The 24143-nt window shown below is 34.2% G+C and overlaps 1 protein-coding gene across 1 annotated transcript; it reads right to left on the bottom strand.

Annotated features, from left to right (window-relative positions):
- Positions 1-1686: 1686 nt before the first annotated feature.
- CRLK1 (Protein kinase superfamily protein) lies at positions 1687-10584 on the bottom strand. The gene is made up of 8 exons (XM_088964883.1): positions 10334-10584; positions 8944-9311; positions 6215-6368; positions 5233-5359; positions 4266-4351; positions 4101-4172; positions 2542-2745; positions 1687-2278 (listed from the first exon to the last, which is right to left on the bottom strand). Exons 2-8 carry the CDS (start codon positions 9258-9260, stop codon positions 1943-1945), a joined length of 1296 nt encoding a protein of 431 aa, XP_088821009.1. The 5' UTR covers positions 9261-9311; positions 10334-10584; the 3' UTR covers positions 1687-1942.
- Positions 10585-24143: the final 13559 nt, after the last annotated feature.

The raw sequence follows: 24143 nt of genomic DNA on the forward strand, positions 1-24143 counted from the left end.
CAATTTTAAAATGTGGCTCTACTAGACCCATTTCCCTATCATTAATTAACCGTCAATCAACATTATTATTGTACTATACCCATTTCCATTTAGAGACTTTTTAACGAGCTTTATCGCATTAGAGGAAGTCTTGAGCCTTGAGCAATATAATTCTTTGTCCGGTTCCAGTTGATCGTTGAATAGGGGAGTATGAACAGGGGAGTGGGAGCTTTAACAATTGATCGGTGTCCGGTTTCATAACCCTTCTTCCCCTTTCCTTCTTTTAGCACTCTGACGAAATGGATAAAATGGTTAGAAAAATACCACAAAAGGGTAATTTTGTCATTTTGAAATTATTTAATTTACACCTGATGTCACTTGATGGTATTGACTAATGATCACCTAACGGTAAAGACACAATTTGAAAGTTCAAAGTAGTACAACTGACTTGACACTAGAGGTGTCAATTGGATTGGATATGGTCCAACCCAATCTAGTCCAATGTGAGTCCACTTACAAATGGACTAGACCCAATCCAGTCCAATTCCAATCTAATCATTAAAATGCAAATGGACTGTATTGGATCCAATCCAAACCGAATGAAATATAAAAAACAAACATATAAAAAATTACAAACATATATTAAAAAGAAGAAATTTTGAAAATTACAAAAATATACCATTTTGGCATTGAAAAAGCACATTTGTAAAAGTGCTTTAATAAAAGTTTACTCATAAAAGTACCTTGATAAAAGTGCATTTATGAAAGTACTTCATAAAAGTGCTTTTATGAAAGTACTTTGTAAAAGTGCTTTTATGAAAGTATTTCGTAAAAGTGCTTTTATAAAAGTACTTACATATAAGTGTTTTTGGAAAAGTACTTTCGTAGCAAAAATACTTTTACAAAAGTATAAAAGTACTTTTATAAAAGTGCTTTTGTAAAAATACTTTCATAAAAATACTTTCGTAGAAGTGCTTTTGTAAAATTACTTTTGTAAGTGCTTGTAGAAGTGCTTTCGTAAAAATTCTTCCATAGTGCTTTTATAAAAGTATTTCTATAAAAGTGCTTTTATAAATGTACTTCTGTAAAAGTTCTTTTGTAAAAGTGATTTTATAAAAATATTTTTACAAAAGTACTTTTATAAAAGTTCTTTAATTTAATATTTGAATATAATATTATATATTATATAAATTTTAAATTATATAATATAAGATAATATAATTATATATTATTATTATTATTGAAAATCAAGTTTTTAAAGAACAAAATCAACCCTGAACCGATCTTGATAGGATGGATTCTAATTGTAAAAACTAAAACTTGGAACCTTAAACCAAATTGAACCAACCCATGCTCATCTCCGTACCCCTAACAAATAAAAAAACAAGACAATAAATACCTGAATTTTTTCACGGTTGCCTGGACTGGTCGGTGGCCTCAGTCTTCCTCACATGTTCATGGTCAATGTCGTCATCTGACTCATCTTCTTCATAGACATGCATATTTGATGGTTGGCGAAACCAGAAAAAGGTCCGTTTAAATTAGTAAATTACCAGATCAAATCATTAGAAGTGTTCTGTGATTCGTAGTTTGTACCCAAAAATGGTATACTATATGATGAGCTATGCAGTGACCGAAATCTTTTCGCGTTTGATCAACACGTTAGAACAATGAACATAAATAAAATGTAAAAGAAATTGTTTACAATTACAATCAAAAACCACAAAACCAAATCTTCTCCTTTTATCCTTTTCTCAAGACATCAGTAACATACAAAAATGAATTATGTTACAAGGGGATCAGAGCGAGTTAGAGATCGAATTGAGTCCTAACTCGGCCACAAAACTAACAATGATTTTTCCTTCTCAGTTTCTCTACGACTGTATTGGAAATATATCACAGCCAAAAATTGAAACAAAAAATAAGGAATAAAAAACAAAGAAAAAAGGGGAAGAATCACCAGTCATACTTCAGAAGGGTCAACGAAACTGTCAATAGATTCTACTCTCCGATGATCTGTGCTTGGAGTCTGAGCCTCTGATCGGTCCACATCAATTGATACTTCCTCTGCCGTGGCAGATGTGGCCCGTTTGTGATGGTTTCTACTGTGTCTCAACTTCAGGATCCGTGACAGTGCCTGCACGACATCCCTGATGGAAGGTCGTTTCCTGGATACACGGTTGATACATTTGTATGCAAGAGCTGCAACATCATTGAGTTCCCGCACATCAAATTTCCCATCAAGGCGGGAATCAACCATCTCCTCCCACCCAACTCCACCCTCTGTGTTCATTGCCGCCTATTCATTGCACATGGAATGTAATAGATATCAATGCAACAGTATCATGTGGGAAAAGAAATTTCCATATTAGTGGTGTTGGAAAACTTAGTGTTCTCCAAACCTAACCCTAAGTTATTTATGAAACCACCATCAAAATTCATAACCTCAGAAAATTGATTTAGTTAATCTTATGATCACACCATGAGACAAAAATGAAGATGGCCCTAACTAGACAATTTGTCTTTCACTTTCAAATGAGAGAGAGAGAGAAGAGAGATTACGAGCTCAACGTATTCCAGAAGACCCTGTTGAGGATTCCTGCCTGCGATAAGTTCAAAAAGCAAAACCCCAAAACTGTATATATCACTTTTCTTGGTGAAAGCCCTTGTTGATATATATTCAGGATCCACATAACCAAAAGTTCCCCTAACATTAGATGCTTGTGGATTAACCATCTCTTCCCTTGATAGCCCAAAATCAGCCACCTGTTCAATGCATTAGTTATTACATATTACCCACATCCATAAAGAATAAAAAACTAGGTTTTCTTTTATTGATAAATAATAAAACCAAAAGGCCACTAGTCAATGTCCCAACCAATGTCGTAAGACTCCACCCAGACTGGACAGTTGGACCATGAAACCGGGAACCAGTGGACTTTCCGGGTTCCAGTTAAATAACAGTTTTTATGGTTTTTTACAGGTTGAATGAGTTAACTGCCCAGTTAAAAAGCAAAACCAGGACGCGCGGAGCATTCCCGCTTTTAGTCCGATTCGGGTCATACAACATTGGTCCCAACTATCTAGGGTTTTGGAAGGGGTAGACTGGGTGGTCACTCTCAGACTCAAACCCGCCTTCTTGAACTTATCAGTAGGGGTGTAAATGGATTGAATTCAAATTCGAATCAGGCAATATCTGAAATCAAATTTAATTAAAAAATCTGATATCTGAATTCGATTCGATATCCAATGGATATTGAAAATTAATATCCGAATTTGAATCCGATTAAATATTTGAATATTTGATTCAAATTGAATTCAACCAATTAATTATTTTAGGTAATTAATAAGTATATAAAATAAATATTTTATTTATATAAAGTATATACATATATAAAATATTTATATAATTTAATTATTTTATATATAAATTATACAAAACATTTAAATATTTTATATGATATATATAAGAATTAAATAATCGATCAAATTTGGATATTTATCAAATCGAATCAGGTCATATCCGAATTCAAATCCGGTTAGCTATTCGATATAAATAGGATATCCAATTCGACCGATTAAATATTTGAATTATCCAAATTCAATTTGATTATATCAAATCTCAAATTCAAAATCGAATTTTCAAATGCCGTTGACACCCCTACTTGTCAGCCCAATATTTTACCGGTACACCAAGTAAAGATCCCTACTAAAAATAGCATTATCCTCATAAATGATAATATAAAACCTAGGTACTAAAATACAAAAATATCATTATACTTATAAATGATAATGGTAAAAACTCAGTTCTATATCAATATTAAGTCGAGCAATCTCCAAAAATATCATTCTACATGCAACAGAGATGCTTCTTGTCCCATACTTCCATTCTCTATCTTTTAGGATAATGGCTGAAGTAAAAGACTTATTGTTTTGTATTTTAGTGGACAAAGTAATTAAATAATAAAATATTTGAGGGTATAGTAATCAACCCAGTTTCAGCTTGCTCACAACCTCCTTAATAACTTATTCCCTAAAGACAAATCAACAATTCATTCAGTTGAGTGAGTCACTTCAGCTATTATCAAAGATGCTTAATAACCAATAGAAGAATTACATACTCTGGCTCTCATAGACTGATCCAATAGTATATTAGAAGATTTGATATCCCGATGCACTACAGGTGGAACAGCCTGTTGAAAACAATGAAGCCCAATAAGTATATAGAATTTCATTCAAGGAGTCTAGAGTAAGTTGTACTTGTTATTGATACAAAGAAACTTTACCCCATCATGAAGATACTCCAAACCCCTTGCCACATCTAGAGCTATATAAACCCTCAAATCCCAGCTTAATGGTTCCTTTTTTTCATCTGCAAATTTAAACAGTGACGAGATGAATTGCTATATGAGACAAAAGGAAAAGTTTATAAGACCAGCATTGCCTTATGGGACTGTATTGGGTGATTAAGAGACACAATATGTTCAAAAAAATGACTAGAGCTGAGATGATATGATGTTATCATAAATGAGTCAAGAGAATCAGAAATGTGTGCACTAGAATGGCTCCACTGGGTGACAAGAAAAAGGGAAGTCATTTCTAATAAACTTGCTTCTAATTTTGTTCCTTTTAGTTAGGGCTGTACACAGGTCAATTCTGTTCAGTTGAGGTTCCTGAACTGAACTGACTGACCACTCAGATTGAGGTTTCTGCCAACCAAAACCAACCGACCTTGCATGAAACCGATCATTTGGGTTGAGAGTCGGTTTTTTGGTTTGGTTGGTTTTAAACCCAACTGATTGTTGACAGTAAAAAACCCTGCTTGACCTTAACATTTCAGGTTTCTCTTAGGAACAGTAGCCCCAATAAAAGAGCTTGCTGGACCTGAAAAAAATTACAAACCGAAAACCGAACTGACCATTCAGGTTATACATATTGATGAACCGAAACCGATGCAACAACTTTGAAAACAGGCCATTTGGGATCAAATCAGGCCAGTTTGGACAATTTGGTGATTTTTACGAACAACACTACTTTTAGTCTTACTACTCATCCATCTGAACATCCTCATGCCCACTAAACTTCTTCTTTTTTATCTGTTTTTGCTGTTCTTCTAATAGTCCAAGGCATGTACCAATTGCAAAACACTCCTTGTAGATACCGTAAAGTAGAGCAGATCAAAGGAAGTGCCTAACTTGATTCCCTTGAAATAATGGTATAAAAATTTCCACATAGAGTTAATTGATAACATACCATATAAATGAGAAGCAAGGCTCCCATTACTCATATACACATATACAAGCATATTTTGCCCTTTCTCTGCACAGTATCCTACCAAATTTACAAGGTTTCTGTGATGTAACCTCCCAAGTAACAAAACCTGAAAACAAAGAAAAATTTAAGATTAAAGCCAGCTTGAGGAGACACAAAGTTGAGCTAGTGAGTTTAAAATTCAGTAATTGAAAAGTTCCAAATTTTAATATGTTCTTTTTCGTTTTTCTATGGTGGAGGAATTGAAACTCAACCCACTCCAAAACCCCTCTTTGGTTGCCCTGGACATTTTATCCAGGAGTACAAACTATCAACACATCAACAGTTGAGGATAGATATGTACTCACCATGAGAGTGTTCTTATACCACAGATGAAGTGGTATAAGAATATAGGTTCTTTAAACTATTTGGTTTACTATAAGCTTTGCATAACTGAAGCCTCTTAGCTTGGATTAGGTTTAATCATTTTTCTTTTTCTTTTTTTTTTTTAATTTTTGGTGGGGGGATGGGTAACAGTAAAACTTCATTGAATATGAACAAAGAATGTTCAAGTAGAGTAAAAAATCGTTTCTTTTTGTTAGGCTAGGCATTCTGTTCAGTGTCATATCCATTGTTAAATATTACATTTCTTACTACCTTGTAACACCCCAGTACAACTGATCCCTATTAACCCATTGTCTTGCTAGTGATTCAGCAAGACTCTTTTCTGATCTCTAAGTCCAACTCCATGTTATAACCATGTCCTTAACAAGTCTCTTTGCTTCCCTCAACAAGTGTCAATGATAAAGCTTTTTTTACCAGCAGCCAATGAAAAGGCTTCATCACTTGGTTTACTTTTCCTATTACACAGTAACTACATAACTATCTATTTATATATGGATCAACTATTTGGAGACTTTGGCTGTTTGATTTTTTTTTAAAGACCACTTTGTGCAACATCTTGTATGTATGAAATGACACGAACTTCTGCTTGGAATTCCCTTTCCCCTTGCTTGGAATTAGTAGCAAGCACTTTCACAGCAACTGTCTCGCCAGTTGACATCTGAGCTTTGTAAACAGGACCAAAAGCCCCTTGACCTATTGCTGTTGTAAAATTAGAAGTTGCTTTCTGCAAATCTCTGAAGACAACACAAGAAATAAGGTTATAAGCAAACAGGAATAACAAATTATTTAACATAATAAATCACAAACCCTGTACCAAGTACTAGAAAGTGGCAACCATATGAACATATGCCTACTATCTACATGGTAAATCTTGAAGCATTTAGGCTGGGTTTTCTATAGGATACTAGAAGAGACATGTGCAAATTAAAAGATGCACATGTTCTACAGGGGAATGGTTATATTCAGTTTCCTAACAAAGAGATTGGTTGTGGGTGAGATTAAATAGTCCCACATTCATTTTTTTTATTTTTTAAAAATACAATAAACACAAAATTCTAAGGGGGGTAGGAAGCAATATGAGAAAAGAGAATAAGCTGACGTGGAAACCTGTATTTTAAGTATATAGGGTAGATAAGAGACTCAATTAGGTATTATTTGTATTAAGAACCCACTCTATATAGAAGAATGGGATCCACGCCAAATATGACCTAAATTGAATAAGAAACAACACAATTTTGAAATTAGAGTGGGAAAGAACCATTGTTCGTATATTTTTTAGTTCGAATTAAAATTAATTTAGCCCTTTTCTCTGAATGGAAGACCTTGCTAACAGAACTTATAAATATTTAATCATATCTAATATATAGTAGAATATTAGATGGCATGATAACAGAAATAGAAACAGAACAAAGAGCTTTTTCTTTTCTTTTCCTTTCTTTTTTGAAAGACAACTTAAAATTTAATAGTCAGCAATATGTATATATGCTGATTGCATACCTCCCCTGGAAGATGTTAAACTAAGACTTTAAGTCCTTGCATGAACAAAAAGAGAGGGTCTCCATTATGGGCAGATTATTTGGTGAAGTGGAAGATGGTGTTTAAACTTAGGAAAGGAGGAGTTGGGAATACACCACGTTTTGGAAAGGAACATTGCTTTTTGGGGTAAGTGGTTGTGGAGATTTCCCTTGGAAAAAGACCATCTTTGGGATTTAACCATTTGGAGTAAGTACTGAAGGAATAGAAATGGGTGATACACTAACCTAGCTCATTCTTGAATTTCTTCCCTCAGTCATTGGAAAGGTATTGTCCCTTACTTTGAGCTTTTTTCTCCCTTCTTGCACAGTCTAGGTGATGGCAACCGAATTAAATCCTGGACTGAAATTTGGCTTGGACAGCAACCTCTTTGTTTCTCTCACCCCCTTCTCTTTAGGCTTACCTTGAATAAGCAGGCCACCATTTCCTCAGTTATCTCTAGAGAGGAGCATGGTCTTTCCTTTAATTCAGCTTCTGTAGAGCTTTAACTGATGTTGAATCCTGGGACATTTCCTCTCTTTTGTCCTCCCTTTCTTCTGTTTCCTTACCTCTCTGTCTCTAAACAAGAGAATTTGGTGGCCGCCCACTAATGGTCAGCTCTCCATCAAATCCTTTTTTTGTAAATTGATGCAGGTTCAGCTAACTTCTCTTTCCCCCCCCCCCCCCCATAAAAAAGATTTTCCTTTCAGTGGTCCATCCTAGAGATTGTTCTTTTGTGTGGGAGGCATCATGTGGCTGTATCAACACTTTTGACATGATTTTTAGGAAAAAGGAAGGGGAATCCTGTGGGCATCTTTCAAATTGTGAGATTGCTTGCTGCCTTTGGCAGTATTTCCTTGATACTTCTGTAACTGCAGCTTTTCCCGTGGCCAGCCTCTCCTGGGGTGCAATTTGAGTAAAAGACCCCCCAATAGAGTACATTCTTCAGTTTGATGGCAGTTGTTTTAGCCTATCAAGCCACAGGGGTCAGGCAGGTATAGAGGGCAGAATTCTAACCTCCTCTGGGGATCTCATTTGGGCTTTCAGTGAGCCAATTTGGGAGGCAGATGTGCAGAATTTGCTGGTAGGTCTGAGGACCGTGATGTCTCTAAACATGTCTTCAGTGGTGGTAGAAGGAAATGCTGAAAAATCTGCAGGAAGGGCCATGTAGATTCTCTCATCTGTTTAATGAAATCAGGGAAATCTGTCTTGGGTGTTCTATTTTTTCACGTGGATCCCTAGAGAGTTCAATAGTGTGGCAGATGCTTCTGTGGTGGGCAGGGACTCCTTATATAGTGATCCTTTGTTACCTTTGTAAATGGTTGGGAGGATTCTTTTCTCGTTTTTTGAGCTGTTTTGGTGAGGTGTATTGCTTATTCATCTTGTAAATCCTTCTCTTTTTTGTTCTAATGAAAGTTACCTTCTCAAAAAAAAAGAAAAAAAAAACAAAAGAAAGAAACAAACAAACAAACAAACAAATAGACTCTATCGCTTCAGATGAACATGGGAAAATACAAAGGACAAAATAAATTGAATAAAGTGACAAGTGGGTAAAACTTAGCAAAAATGGGTTGTGTAACACTGATCTTGCTTTGAAATGCTGGTGAGGAAATGATTTAAATTTGAATCTTACTTACAGGAGACCATTTAAATAAGGAAAAGTTGTAGAAGATTATCGCCAGCAAAACCAATAATCAAAAGTTTATTATGACTTGAAAACATGAGAACAGAAATGCAGGAAAAGAATATTAGTTAGTCCAAAAATGTACAGGTACAGCAGAAAATTTTTCAACATACTTGTAGGTATACTTGGGTATTCCGGAAACAGATACTACATTCTTTTTCCTCTTATGTCCTTCCAGCCACAAGGATAACCTATTCCCTTCAGATGCTTTGGGTGATTCCTGACCAACTGTTGAGTCTGACAATATTGTACAAGAATCAGCACCATTAACACGCATAGGGATGGTTGCTGCCCTCCGGGAACTGCTATTCCCTATTTGTGAATGCTTCCTGCGGTACCTAATGCAGAAAAGAGTGGCAACGGCCAAGAAAGCTCCAATTATTACCCCTATGGAAATCCCAACTATCAGACCCCATGACACGCCTTTCATCTCCTTAATGGTAGCACACTCCTTATCAAAGCCTCTGTTCCATTGGTACACCTGCGAACAAAGGTTAGTCAATCTTTAAGAAAAACTAATTTGAATGGTTTTATTAGAGTCTGCTTTTTTCCTTTCTTGCTTCTTATTCTTCTTCCTTGTCTTTAAGCAGGGATTGTTAGGATTAATAACTGAAAAGTAGATCTAATATGAAATTAGAAAGTAGTGTTCATAACAGATGCCATGGCAATCAAGATGAACGAAAATGAAGGACCTTCTGAATAAAAGAGAAACATTAAGAAGTTTTCCAACCTTTCTAAGGGAAAAGCAAAGACTTACAGATGCTTCTTGTTAGATTGAGTTAATAGTAGCTTAATTCAAGTTAATGAATAAGGATAAACAAAGGATAGAAGAAGTTCAGAAGAAAGAATTGGAAGTCTTTATCCTTTCTATCATTATTATCTGAATAGAAAGAAAAACTTTAATCCGAAGAGTAGGACACGGCAAAAGAAAAAACAAATCAACCTCTGCATCAAAAAGCGTCTTAAGAAAGGAAGCAGCAATTTTCGACAGTAGAAATCTATTTCAGAATAACTCACACCTCAATTTGAACTTGTTCGAACCAATATGAGTTGCTTAAATTTTGTTATTAGAGACTTACCAAAATCACTAGAACCACAAATGATTTATTAACGGTCCCGGATCTGTGTGTTAGACATTTGGTTTCATAAACTTAACAACAAAAGTAACAGAAAATCCCGACGTGATTTTTACTTTGCAAAGCATTATACTTAAGAAGTTCGAACTGTCAATCAGTATAACAGTTAATAAAATTAGAGCGGCGTCCAATAAAATTCTAAAAATGAACAACCGGAAATCTATCCGATAAACCCAAATTCAGTAAGTGCCAAAGAAAATAGAAAAGATTAAGCTGGAAAACATAAGCAGATCTAATAAGAATAACAGAGATAACAATAAGATATAATCCGAACTCCTAAAGTCAATAAAGAGAATTAAAACAAACTAGAATTTTATCAAGAAATGTAGCAAAGAAGATCGACCATAGTTCTATGATTCGATGTTACCTGTTCAAGCAACCATTACTGACTCAACAGTTGGTTTCGAAAGCGGGAACAGAAGCAACTGCAAATAGAATCCAGGCTCAGATCGTTATCCTAATTCCAAAGGGAAATAAAGGAAAAGAGTACTCTGGTTCTGATAAGAGAGAGTCTTGAGGTGTAAAATAGGATTAGTTCTGCTCATTCTAAAGAAAAAAAAAAAAAAAACAACAAAGAGAGAGACATGTATTTATCTTACTTTTAGGCTTTAGCATTAGAGTTATCGCCGTCGAGGCGTCAACTATATCAAAGAAGGCGCCAGGAAATGAAGGTGGTATTCCAAAAATACCCCTAATCTTATACGTGGCGAAATTACGCTCCTGGGCTCCAGGATCTCCGCGCTTCCTCACTAGTCACTACGAGTGAACTTCACTTTAGCAGGTTGTACAGTGGTGGTTGATTGCAGTTAATTCCCATTAAATAAATAAGTTATTCATTGTTTGAAAAATTGGGATAGGAGCAAACCAACCACCATACCTAATATAGTTAACTATACTATACCTAACAATGATAGGGGTTTCTTTTCGAAAGAAGGTAAACTAAACGCCAATAATAATAATACTAATTCTCTATATCATAACTTTTCGGCATCATAGACTTATCCTAATAATAAATTAACGATATGGAAGGAGATCCATCACAAGTTGTTGATCCATGGTCTCAAAAAATATATTATTATATGGGCCTGTAGGGGTTATTTATGTAATTTGATAGAGATGTAGAGACTAGAGAGCAAATGCAGAATGTCTTTGACGGGAATGCCAATTAATGCTTAAAAAGTCTAACTAAAATTAAGGAAAAGAGCTTGGAAGCGGGAAGGGAAGTGGGGAACTGGGGGCGATCACATTTTATTAGTTGCTTCAAGCCTTCAACTTTGAATAAAGGAATCCACAATCCCCGCAATCCCCACCACTAAGCACTAAACCAGCCACAGCCAGAAACGACGACAACACCATCTCACCGTCTCACGTGACGTCTTAATTACTTCAACTTTTATCTTAATTAATATTTTATAGAATTAAACTGACCAGTAATCAAAAGCTACCCTAAATAATTTATGATTAATTATGACAATCTTAAGTTAAAGAATAAAGAGGCTTTTTTTACAATAAATTAATAATCCACATAATGCAAAAAAAAAAAGTGCAATCGTGCAAATATAAAGAACTAATTATCCAACGGATGTAATGCTTCTATAACTTCAGGCAGTGCTTGGAGCCGGTGTCGTTGTTCCAGAAAACAGTAATACAAAAGTATTATCTTAAAAAAAGTAGTGCTCCAGGAATTGTTTTTTCATAAAAAATGGTATTTTTAATTTATGTATTAGAAATTGAAAAGGTATGGTCTGGAGAAATATTGAATTTAACGTTTTTTTTTTTTTAATTTAGAGCTTGTTGCTGCCATGAGAACATAATGTGACAGTGATATGAATTTTTTATAATGGATACCAATATTGAAAATAGATATCAAATACTAATAACAATATTTCTAAAAAAAACACTATTTTCTCAAATAATAGCGTTGAAGACCGAGCTATGGGCCGCCCTCCATTCCCAAGTCCCAACTTCGATGATGCGTGAGGAATTGCATGCTCTAACAACGAATGCAGCAAGCATGGGTCATTGGGTTCTATAGCGATAAGCTACATATTTTGATTGTTGTAATGTGTTAGGATTATCCAAATTGGGTATCGATTGTTGTTAGGAGTGGAAGGCCCGTTTCAACGACCTTTATAACCTTATATTGGAAATATTTCCTCATAAAATAAATGATATAAATATGGAAATATTGCCGTTTGAACGGTATTGAAACGGGTCTTGCATTCGGTTGTTTAGAAATTGAAAACTCATCATTGCATACTTTATTGCTTTGAAATTTAAATTTAAATTGATTGGCTGGTTCCCCCCGGGGTGTTTGGGTCCTTTGGGAGATTACTGCACATGACACGTTATTACCTAGCTAAAACCCCAAATTACCCCTAACCCTATCAAGAGGAAGAGGAAACTGCGTTTCTAGCCTATTACTCAGAGATGGAAATTAGGAGTGTAAACAAATCAAATTGGAATCTGGTTAGATAATATGTGAATTCGAATTCAATTAGAAATTTTGATATCTAAAGCTACATAAGAGGTGTAAAACTACATATGACTGTTGTATTTTGAAATCAATGTAAGTTTTACATCGATTATCGATGTAAAACTTTAAATGTGACGAGGTTTTACATTTATCATCGATGTAAAACTACACTCCATCCAAACGCACGCAAAACTGAACTGGAGTGTAGTTTTACGTCAATAATGATTACACTTTTTTACCAAACACGTATAAAAGTGAACCGATGTAGATTTTATATCAGTTCTTGATTTACATCGCATCCAAATACAGCCTACCGGATTTTAAAAATTAATATCCAAATTTGAATCCGATTAAATATTCTAATATTTGATTCGATTCAATTCAAATTCAACTAAATAATTATTTTAGGTAGTTAATAAATATATAAAATAAATATTTTATTTATATACAGTATATAAATATATAAATTATTCATATAATTTAATTATTATATACATAAATGAAATAAGACATTTAAATAGTTTATATATTATATATAAGAATTAAATAATCGGTCAAATTTGGATATTTATCGAATCGAATCAGGTCATATCCGAATTCGAATCCAATTAACTATTCAGTATGAATAGGATATCTGAGTTCAACCGATTAGATATTCGAATTATTCGAATCCGATTCGATTATATCGAATCTCGAATTCAAAATTGGATTTTTGAACACCGTTGACACCCCTAATGGAAATAAGCCTCTACGGAAAATTTGCCTATGTATGTGTTTAGAACCATGAGTGTTTATTCACTAAATGTTTGTATTTGATTTGTTTACATAGCTGAGAAAATCAATAATAAACTCGTTTATTGACACTTAAGTGCCACTAGACGTCATTAGGCACTACATCAGCAAAATAGTGAATAAATGCATATTCATTGGGGAAACGCTAAAGTGAAACTTCCCCCACACATCTGCGCCCCACATCAAATCCCAACCATGTATTGAAAACATGAACATCTCTCAATAACAAGTGTGAAAAATGTTTCCAAATCCAGTTGGACAAGGGGTGTTGGAGTCTTGGGTGGGATTTGAATTCCATTGAATTTCAAAAATTAGATTTAATTTTTTTGATTTATTTTTATTATTTAAAAAACAATGGTGTTAATCACTTTTAATTTGTACATGCAAAAGATAATCTTTTAGGCATGAAGTTGAATTTAAATGATAGCATAACTGGCATCGAACAAAATGATTGGTCCCACAGACAATAAAACAACAGCGATCAAATTCAACCAATCCATAACCATTCTCTAATTAATCAGCTTGGGTATATGGGAAAGTCATTTCCATTGTTTTCCAGCAGCAGTTCTATCTTATGTTAATCGAGCAGCGCTGATTGAGTCTCTTAGAAGAATTTATCAGAATTAGGTTCACTAGAAAGTTGATTTCAGTGTTTTTAATACCGGACCAGATTGGATCTGACAGTCGGATTAGAAAAATCGGTCACTTGATTGGTTCTATTTCACTTAAAACTGTTTTTTGGCTAAAAATTATTGATTTAGTCAATAAACCATTAATCCGGGCAGTCGAATTGTTGATCTAGATAATAGTTTTTCGTCAATTTTTGTTTTTAATTTATATATATATATATATATATATTTTTTTTTTTTTTTTGTCGAAAGAGGCCATTTATTCAGTCCAAACAGTCGGGCCGTTTGACTGAAAAATCAGACCTAAAACAATTTATTTTCCGATCCAGTTTTAAATTAAAACCTTAATTGATTTCATCAAACATGACTTTTCGGCTTTCTGCACAGGACATGGACCTACCTCATAGTAACCAAAGCCACTGCATTAAAATCCTCCCAAACAGGTACTATGTAATGTATTATGCATCCACTAAAACACCACGACTTATATAGACACAGGCTATGAACCAAACAATGACGGGCCTTACATACGAAAAAAGAGGTTTGGTGAAGTAGGTCCGTCGCATTCGTATGTGACTTCACCAAACATTAATTCCAATTTCCAACCATCCTATTCCCAATCAAGTGGAGGACCCTCTATAAAATCCACATGCTTAATCCTTCCATCCATATCAGCCCTCCCTGAAAGGCAGAAATGAGAAACCCACCTTGGTAATTATGGTTTCCCAACTACTTGATGCCGGCCAGAAGGATATCATATCAGAATAACTGTGGCCAATCAGAACCATTTGAGTTTTGATGAAGACAATCTGATTGGTTGCCAATTTTATGATTCATTGTTCTATTACTTCTTTTTTAGGTATCGTGCCTTTCTCTTATCATCATAATCTAATTCTAAATTTTAATATTTTAATAATTTTAATATTAAAATTATCCATTGTAAGCACATGGCGTGCATGGCCTTCTGACACAATTGATTCAACAAATGAAGCTAGCATTGGCAAAAGGAGAGATCGAGAGGATTATTTCGGACATATTTAATATTCCTGGGTTGCTTAATTAGACAAGTTCGTTCTGAACTACTCTTGCTTGTAGTAAACAGCCTTTCTCCAATATCAGGTATCAACCATGTGGAGCGATTCAGATGCAGCGGAAGGACGATTAATTAGTCTAATTTATTTAGAATATCCATTGATGAGAACAAGATTGGACTCTATCATTCTTTTTTTTTTTTTTAATTTTACTTTTAGCTTTAATTCAATGACTAATGTATACAAAATCGCAATCGAATAAGTAGCAAGGACCTTACGTATCAGACTATATTAACAAGGAATCTTCTTCTAATCTATGGATAGAGCAGCTGCATTATTCTTCTCAGCAAGACAATATAAGATAATCAGCTTGATCATCTCCTTTTGTTTATTTTGTGAGCATTTGATTTATTCAATTAAAAATTGAATCAAATAAACCTAAATTTTAAAAACGAAAATTGAAAATTGAACATTAATTATAAAAAAAATGAAATAAATATTCCGAACATTAAAGCAAGTTGACGAGACAACCTCATCCACCGTCAGGCGTCATCAGGATTAGTTTACCCGCCGGTACGGGACGGGACAGATCCAAAGCATTAATATGGGTAGATCAAATCAGCCCCCAACAGATTGTCCCCATAACGGCCCATGGCACATCGTCGCCGTGTATTGAGAACATCCCCCAACAGTGGTTAGCCATGCATCGGCATATACTGAATCCTTTGTATATGGGGCCAAAAATAATCTTAATTGGTGACGTTTGGGTGATATTTACTAGTTCCTGCTAGTTTTCACGGCTGTTTGGCACCATTGCCATTTCCAAGAGCAACGGCACTACATTAGTGCCACATAGGAAAAAACAGTGTCTGTTTAGAACCATTTTTTCATATAAAATAGTACTTTAAGCCATATCTTGGAAATCGGAAAAGGCATAATTTGGAGTAACACCAAATTTGGTGGAATTGCAACTCATTGCTACCAACAAGACAATAGTGTGGCACCAGACAATGGGTAGAAATACAGAAAATGTTTCATAGAGCATTGGTACCAAATAGAAAAAATTATTATTGCTCCAAAAAACGTTTTAACCGATAGCAACGACTGCAAACCAAAAAGGACACCATTTTCTAAAAGTACAATACTTCAAATTTACACATCAATAGCATCATTTTCTCAAAAAACAATGTTGCAACTGCAACATCAATGCCAAATATATACTTAATTGGTGATTTTTGTTTGATTACGAAACTATACTTCCTTTCTCGTTTACATGCACGGCACCTATTTATTAGCTGTTAGGAACTGCTTCAGATATTGCGTGTCACTAGAAAGAAGCAAAATGCTTAAAAAGATGTAAAATGCACATGAGAAGAAGACATGGGACTGAGAAACCATGTGCTCCCCTTGGACCACATATTTAAAGTTGTAGACCTAATATGTATATAGTACAAATAAGTACTCCAGCTTTGAATGGGATCCAATCCTTTTGAACGTATGGAAATGGAACAAATTAATGGCAAAGTATGGAGAATTAATAATTTGTCATGTGGCATCCCTTCAATTGCATCGTCTTTACTCAAAAAGACATCAATTGGGCATGCTACGGTGGGACCGAATTGAATCATCAATCTGGACAGTCGACCTGATTTGCATAATATACTAGATAATGACCACCTAAGGCCAGATAAATTTGTTTGATACCCATTATGTATATTATAAATTTAGGTTATTTTTAATTTCATATATTTTGGTGGATTTGATTATAATACCGGAAACACATGATATCAAAAAATATTTATAACCAATTAATTAGTATTATAAAAAAGATGTCCAAGCAGTGGTATTTATCAAAATGCATAGGGTGTTTTAATTGGTCAAAACTCTTCCGTCTTTTCAATATCATAGATTGTCCTTTTTTTTATATGTCGATAGTTTAAGGGATTAAATGAGGTTTTATTTTTAAATAATAATTCACTTTATGGATTTTACATCATTTGAAATGACTTTTTTTTTGTATTTTTAGTGGAAGTAAATGCTACTAACATTTTTGAATGAAGGTAACTAGCTATCATTCGAAGCTCATACTATTTTTGTGAGAGTGGGTAGATACATGTTTTTTTTTTTTTTTGTTTTTAATGCCCAAAGGCAATTCCTTCAACTGGCTTGATGAAATATCCATTACAAGGATATTAGACAAGAAAGAGGGAACAAATGACCAAGTAAACGTCTACACAATAGTAAACCCTGATGTGCCACGGTATGAGTAGCACCATTTGTTGAATGACATACAAATTTCACCGAGCAACAGAGGAAGAAGGAAGAATGTTTCTATTTGAGAGTGCATATCGCAAGACCATGGAGTGCAGTCTGTATCCTAAAGGATTGAGGGAGATAATGATCTAAACTATATGGAAGTAAAGGATCCAGCTAGTCAAACCCTTGGGAGGTTGCTTACATACCCTCTAAATAGGAATTAGGCCATTGTAGTTTGTTGGCAATGGAATTCTAATGATGAGAAGATAAATCTGCAAGAAGGGAAGTGAAAGATTGAGAAAGGTTGTCCAAAGAGAGTCTCAAATATAAGATCTTAGATATGAGAGGGAAGGTCTTAGGCAGAAAAGGAAACTCAAACACATGCAAGAAACATGCCTAGTCTGAATAGGTAGGAACATGTTATAGATCCTCTTGGGAATTCCTTATTTATAGTTTTCCTCAAAGATTTTTCTTTCTAGAAAGGAATTAAGTTTGTTACATAATTACCAAATTTGTGCCATTTGCACTTGTTGGGATCTCACCATGTGTCCAAGCAGTTACCTTGGTGTTTGGGCCTCTGCCCCTTATTAGCATATGCATATGAGGACGTGGGTTGCTACGAACCTTTTAAATCCTTAGGCTATGTATGATTTGAAGGAAAATGTAAGAAAAGGAAAGGGAAAAGTGGAGAAATCTTTACAAACATTGTAAAAGTTTTCCTACCTTTCCTTTCTTTTTCCTACTTTTTCCTTCAAACCAAACATACCCTTAAGAAAGCTAAAATGAGAAGTTGAGCACAATGAGGAATGCAATGGAGTTAAGGATAACATTAATGCAATGAGAAGCTAAAATGTGATGATATGGTACAATGGGAACATGCAATACAAAGCTGTGAAAGGAAGTTGCAATATGGAATTCTGAAATTACGATGCAAAGCTTGTGAAATTACAATATGAGAATACAAAGCTGCTTACAGAATTTATGAAAAGATAAGTTTTACTTGCACTCGGATGTTGTCTCGTCCATTGCACATCTGACATCGTAAGAGGTGTGAAAAAAAAGCCTAAATTTCATACATGCACTCGTATGAAGAAAAAGCATAAATTTTTAAATATAATTTATTATAATACATGAAAAAAAAATCAGATTACCAACCCCTTAAGGGTCATTTCTAAAAATATATTAGATGAAGGCATATGTATATGTGGAGGGAAGTGATGTATGTGAGTATATTAATATGTGATATATAGGACAAAGTGTGTAGTCGTGTAGAGACAAATTAGCATTTTTATGGCAGGCAGCTAAAGGCATTTATAATGAATATCAAATACCTCTTTTAATTATTTGGATGTGAGAATCCAACCAAAAAATTTTTATAATTAATAGTGGCAGGAGGTAGACTGTCACTGTGCAAATGTATCATCCTGCTTTAATTAATGCTACATTTAAGGGCTTTAATTTGCTACATGTATCCACCTGTAAACATATATCGATCTTCACATGATGGTGTTTGTCAACTGTCGTGTGTTTTGTCCATATAGAACCCAAGAATAAATAAATTACAATTTATAAATACGTCCAAAGAACAACAAAATAAAATAAAACTTCATATTATTATCACTCATCTCCTGTGGTTTAAAGGTCCATATAGTTAGAGGAGGAGGAGGGCATTCAGCATATCAGAAAACTTGGAAGGAAAGACAAGAATACATGATGCATGGCATTGAGTATCAAGTAAATGGCAGTATAGCAGTGATCACCCTCCCTCCACTTTGGGCCAGAGGCATGTGAGAGGACTCATAAATAGACGAATAGAGAGATTATCACTTGCACTTGTGATTTTGATGGGTTATATCCTACATCCATGCATGATGCATGCATGTGTATGCTTTCTATTTTCATTAGTGTAATGGTACATTTAAAGATAAAAAGAATATTAATTTCTTATATGACATTTATATTAATTTGTTTATCAAAATATGGCATCCATGTTACTTTGATCTAACTTTTAAGTTTTATGATTTTCACGTTCGGTTTGCAATAAAAACAGTCGGGATTTCCTACTCATTTTCTATTTGTCTTGAATTGGAGTCACACATCTCTATTATGAATTGAGAGATGCGTGGCTGCAATTCAGGGCGGGTAGAGAGTGGGTAGAAAAGATGAATAAGAAATCTGGACTCCAATAAAAAGGGTTTGGAATTATAATGAAATCTACCCATTTGGTTTGGGGGAATGGGATTCCAATTCCCTTGCTTAGAATGGGAATCTCATTCTAATTAACCCTAATAATAATAATAATAATAATAATAATAATTTAAAATCCTCCCAAAAATCTATTTCTTTTACCCGACCAAACCCTCTTTGGGAGTTCCGCATATCTTAAGTATGGACTACAAGGGTAGAGGAATAGGCAATTCTAATTCTGACCATGAACCAAACAGGCGGCCACCTTAAGTATTAGCAATATATGATGTATGATATTAGCCAGAAAAATGCCATCCTAAAGATCAATGAGATAATTTCGACCATCCAAATGGTTTACCAAAATTGCATCTAATCTAGCCCATCCAAATGATGCACCCAATCATCTCAAATATCTAGCCCATCCAAATGATGCACCCAATCATCTCAAATATCTAGACCATCAAAATAGTCTTACGAGTTAATAATCTTGACCATCCAAGTAGTTACCAAGATTCTAATTAATCTCAGCTGTATAAGTAATATATGAAAGTATCTAAGAGTTCTAGGCTGTATAAAGTACGTAATACGTTAAACAAAGCCTAAGATCTGGACCATAAAAAAAGTCTACTAAGATCGGTCAACGAATCTCAACTACCCAAGTTGTGTATTAAAAATTTGGGTTTCTAGAAGATTATAAGGGCAACTTTTTGCCCTAGATATCAATAAAAAATAATATTTTTATAAAATAATTAAAATAAGATAATTTTTTTGGAAAAATATCGAAAAAGAGCGGTGGATACTGTTCCTGGTCTTCTTCCTCTGCCTCTGTATTCATGTGAATACATCGGATTCGAAGACGACGGCGAGGCTTGGGCGAAACGCTGTGACGGACAAGAGAAGATTGTTTGTGAGCCACTGAATCCAGCAAATCCGGTTCACCGACATGGGCGGACAAGAGAAGAGGAATGAAAGGAATGGGCGGACAGGAGAAGGAAGAGCAATGAAAGGAACAATGGATTCATAACGAAAAATGATAGAATATACGGCCGGAATCTTATGATCCTACAGCAAGCATTGCGGATTGCGGAAGTTCTGTGAGTCCTTGGAGATGGAGGCTTAGACACGGCCGCCGGTTTGCTTTCTGGGACGTGAAGAGCATTTCCAGTTAGTATACTTTGGAGAAGGGTTTCTGTCCGGTCGTCTTTGAATCCAGGGGAGGAATTAGTGGAGTTTGAACGCAAACTTTAGAGACTACCAAGGTCCAGACACTGAAGCTTACCTATGAATTCTCATATTTTCCATGGTCATCTACTGTAAAAGAAGAGTTTCCCAACAGCAATCAGATAATGGAGTATCTTGATTTGTATGCTCGGCAGTTCGACCTTCTTCGCCATATCAAGTTTAATTCCAAGGTCATCAGCATCGACTATGAGGGAGCTTCTAACGATGAGATTCTCTCATGGAGGAATATGATGAACAGTATGTCCTTTGTTGATATTTTTCCAAAAAGGCCATCTTAAGATTTCATCTGTTTTAGCTACCTAGGGTTACTAGTAAGGTCTAGGTCAGGTTGGGAAATTTGTCAAATTTCAATGGGTCCAAAGACTCCAAACCCTATCCTGAGCCCAATGTAATTGAGCGAAGTTGGGAAACCCAACTTGTAACCTTAAATCTAGCCCACCTAAGTAATGGGCCAAGATTTTATCAAATCTCAGTCATGCATGCAATGCATAATCTAAAATTATCTATGCTTTATAAATTAAGATGCCAAGTAAAATCTAAGATTGGACCACCAAAAAGGCCTCTTGAAATTAGTCAATCCATCTCAACCAATTTTATGCAATCTAGCCAATCTAAATGGTGTACCTATATTTCATCTAATCTATAAGCATGTTTGAATGATGTACAAAATCAATCCAAACAGGCAATGATCCGGGCCATGAAAGTAGTTTCTTAATATCAGTGATTTAATCTTGGCCATCAAGGTTATACACAAAGATTTCAACAAATCAATGCAATCCAAATAGATTTTATGATTTTTTTATATGCCATGTATTTAACCTGAATTTTTTAGGAAATTCCATGCATTAATTGGAAAGTTGAGATCAGTTCAAATATTGAATAGTATTTGGATGGCCATGATTAATTTATTACTTTCAAGAACCATTTTGGTATGACAGTTCCTTTGGTTGATTTATCTAGATGGTTGAGATTGATTCAAATCATGGGTCCGGATGTAGTAGGCATGTTAGGTAAACACAATGAGTGAGCACGTAATAGTTGTGTGACACATGTCTTAGTTAATGTGCCTTTCATCCAAATTTTTTTGTTCCATTAGACAGAAATTATCTATTATTTTATTATTTTTATCCAAATAATTAAAAATAAAAACCAATGAAAAAGGAAAACCTAAACGTGTTGGGAGTTGGGACTCATTTACGTTTTCTTTTTTCATTGTTTTTTATTCTTAATTATTTTGACAAAGATAATAAAATAATAGATAATTTTTGTCTAATGGAGCAAAAATGTTTGACAATAACTGGGACATGTGTCACACAGCTAACGTGCTCACTCATTGTGTTTACCCAGCGTGCCTACTACATCCGGACCCTCAAATCGTAGTACATTTTACCTTTGGTTGAGATTGAGTTACTAATCTTAAGAGGTTACCCTGATAACCTAAATCCTTGTTCATTAGTTACATGACCTATTTTTTTTTCATAGCACTTGAGGGACAAAGATTATCACTTGATTGATATTAGGTTACCACATTGATGGATCATATATTTAGTTTCATCTACCATTCCATTTCCATGGCTTAAAACTCCACTTTAATGATTTAGATCTTTGTTTTAAAGATTCGATTGGGAATATTTTTTAACAATATAAATGAGAAAGGTTTAAATCATCATACAAATAAAGAAAATGAGGCATTTTAGGGCATTTAAGATATTTGAGAAGCCATATCGGCATATCCCATCTGTTTCTTTGATGAAATACTAAGGGGGTGTTTGACAACATGGTTGGTTTTGTTTTTGAAAACAAAAATGACTACCACATCAGCAAAATTGTATTGCTTTTGCTGAAGTGGCAGTTATTTTTGTTTTCAAAATCAAAACCAACTATATTGTCAATAGTTTAGAGACTCAAGTCTTAGCACCCAAAATAGGGGGTATGTGGAGTTTACCCTAAAAATATAAAGTTCGTATACTGTATATAAATATATAATGAACAATGTCTTTGATTTAGAATTAATTATTGAGTAGTTGATAAAATTACAATTACTTTATCACATGTTCTTTTTATTTTCTGAAAGTCATTTATCCATGTTCTTTTTATTTTCCAAGTAAATAAGACAATAACCGTTTTAGCCATAAAAATCATTATTTAAAGGGGCAATTTTGTTCCATCCAAATGTTGGTAACATTTTCCTATGTGGGAAAGTAATACCTAGGAAAAATAAATCTTCTATGGACCCTACATGAATCCAAAATCCCATTGACCTGACTTTAACCCTTCTCAAAATCCAAAAAATGAACGGGGTTTTACGTTTATTATTGGACATTGTTATTTAATATGCGATGATTTTGTAACTATAATTCATTATTTCCTTTTTGGGTAACAAGTAAATACAAAATGAGGTATAGAACTGATGTGGAGGATCAAGCACATGACCAATTCTAAGGGTCTCGCTAAGTGGTGGACATTTTAGATCAGCCACTTTTAACTATCCACTAGTGGGGACCCATGCGATGCACAGGATTTACCAAGGAAAGTGAAATAAACAAAACTTATAACTAATGAAAGAATGTAATGTTGTTTAAAATAATTAAATTTTTATTTTAATAATTTGTTACAAAAATGTTTTTATCAATTTAGTAACTTAGTAATTTGAATTAATTATATTAATATAAAAATTAAATAAATTATTGCTAATTACCTAATGAAATAATTATTTTCCATATTATTTGTTAGTGTTCTATTTTATTTATTTTACTTTATTAATGATTAAATGTTTCAATTGTTTGTAAATATCACTTAAATATTTAAAATACCTAAATATTAGTAAATATATAAAATTAGGTTATAGTCATATTTAAATTAATATATAGTTAACATTTTTAGTCATAATTAAATTAATCTAAACCCAAACTTAAGATTTAAGACTTTCGATCAAACTTGGATTGATCCTCATCTTGACCCAATCCACCCAAGTTGTATGCATCGTAACATTCGTAATTAGATTGAAGTAAACCAAGTGCAACCCATGCATGCATTATTTTTGGGGTTTTTAGTTATTTTTAGATAATATTGAAGCTAAAGTAGCTATGAAGGATGGGCTACTCCCATTGTGTAGCCCAAGGGACCAAAAAAAATAAAAATCTTGGGCTAAATTTTGATAGTGCATTAGTAATTTTTAAGGTTGTTTGGCCTAACTCAGCCCACACCTTAAGTGCAATGTTATTTGTCTGGGGTTAAATCCACATCCAATTGTTCAGGGGTCCAGTTCCTAGGTCGAACGGTCCAACCATTCAAACCGAACAATGACCCATTCTAACAAAAAAATAAAAAAATGCTAAGGGTAGTTCGACCACCCGGGTCAGTAGTTTGATGACCAAAAAAATGGCTTTTGGCCAAAAGATGGTTATGGAGTAAAACAAAATCGATCAAGTGACCAGTTCCTGGTTTTTCTTGTCTGGCCATCCGGTCTGGTCCAGTTTTGAAAACATTGTGTAGTATAGTTATTGTATACACATAGATATTAACATATGCAAAATCCAACAATAATAATAATAATAATAATAA

This window comes from Nelumbo lutea, chromosome 1 (genome assembly GCF_056320005.1).
Source record: "Nelumbo lutea isolate HS-2025 chromosome 1, American lotus-T2T, whole genome shotgun sequence".
In the NCBI taxonomy this organism is placed as follows: domain Eukaryota; kingdom Viridiplantae; phylum Streptophyta; class Magnoliopsida; order Proteales; family Nelumbonaceae; genus Nelumbo; species Nelumbo lutea.

Coding starts and splice junctions, on each gene's coding strand:
- CRLK1 (XM_088964883.1), bottom strand. CDS start 9,260: ATGAAAGGCGTGTCATGGGGTCTGATAGTTGGGATTTCCATAGGGGTA. Junction 6,369..8,943: donor ATACCCAAGTATACCTACAA/GTATGTTGAAAA, acceptor TGTTGTCTTCAG/AGATTTGCAGAAAGCAACTT. Junction 2,279..2,541: donor TTCTGGAATACGTTGAGCTC/GTAATCTCTCTT, acceptor TGCAATGAATAG/GCGGCAATGAACACAGAGGG.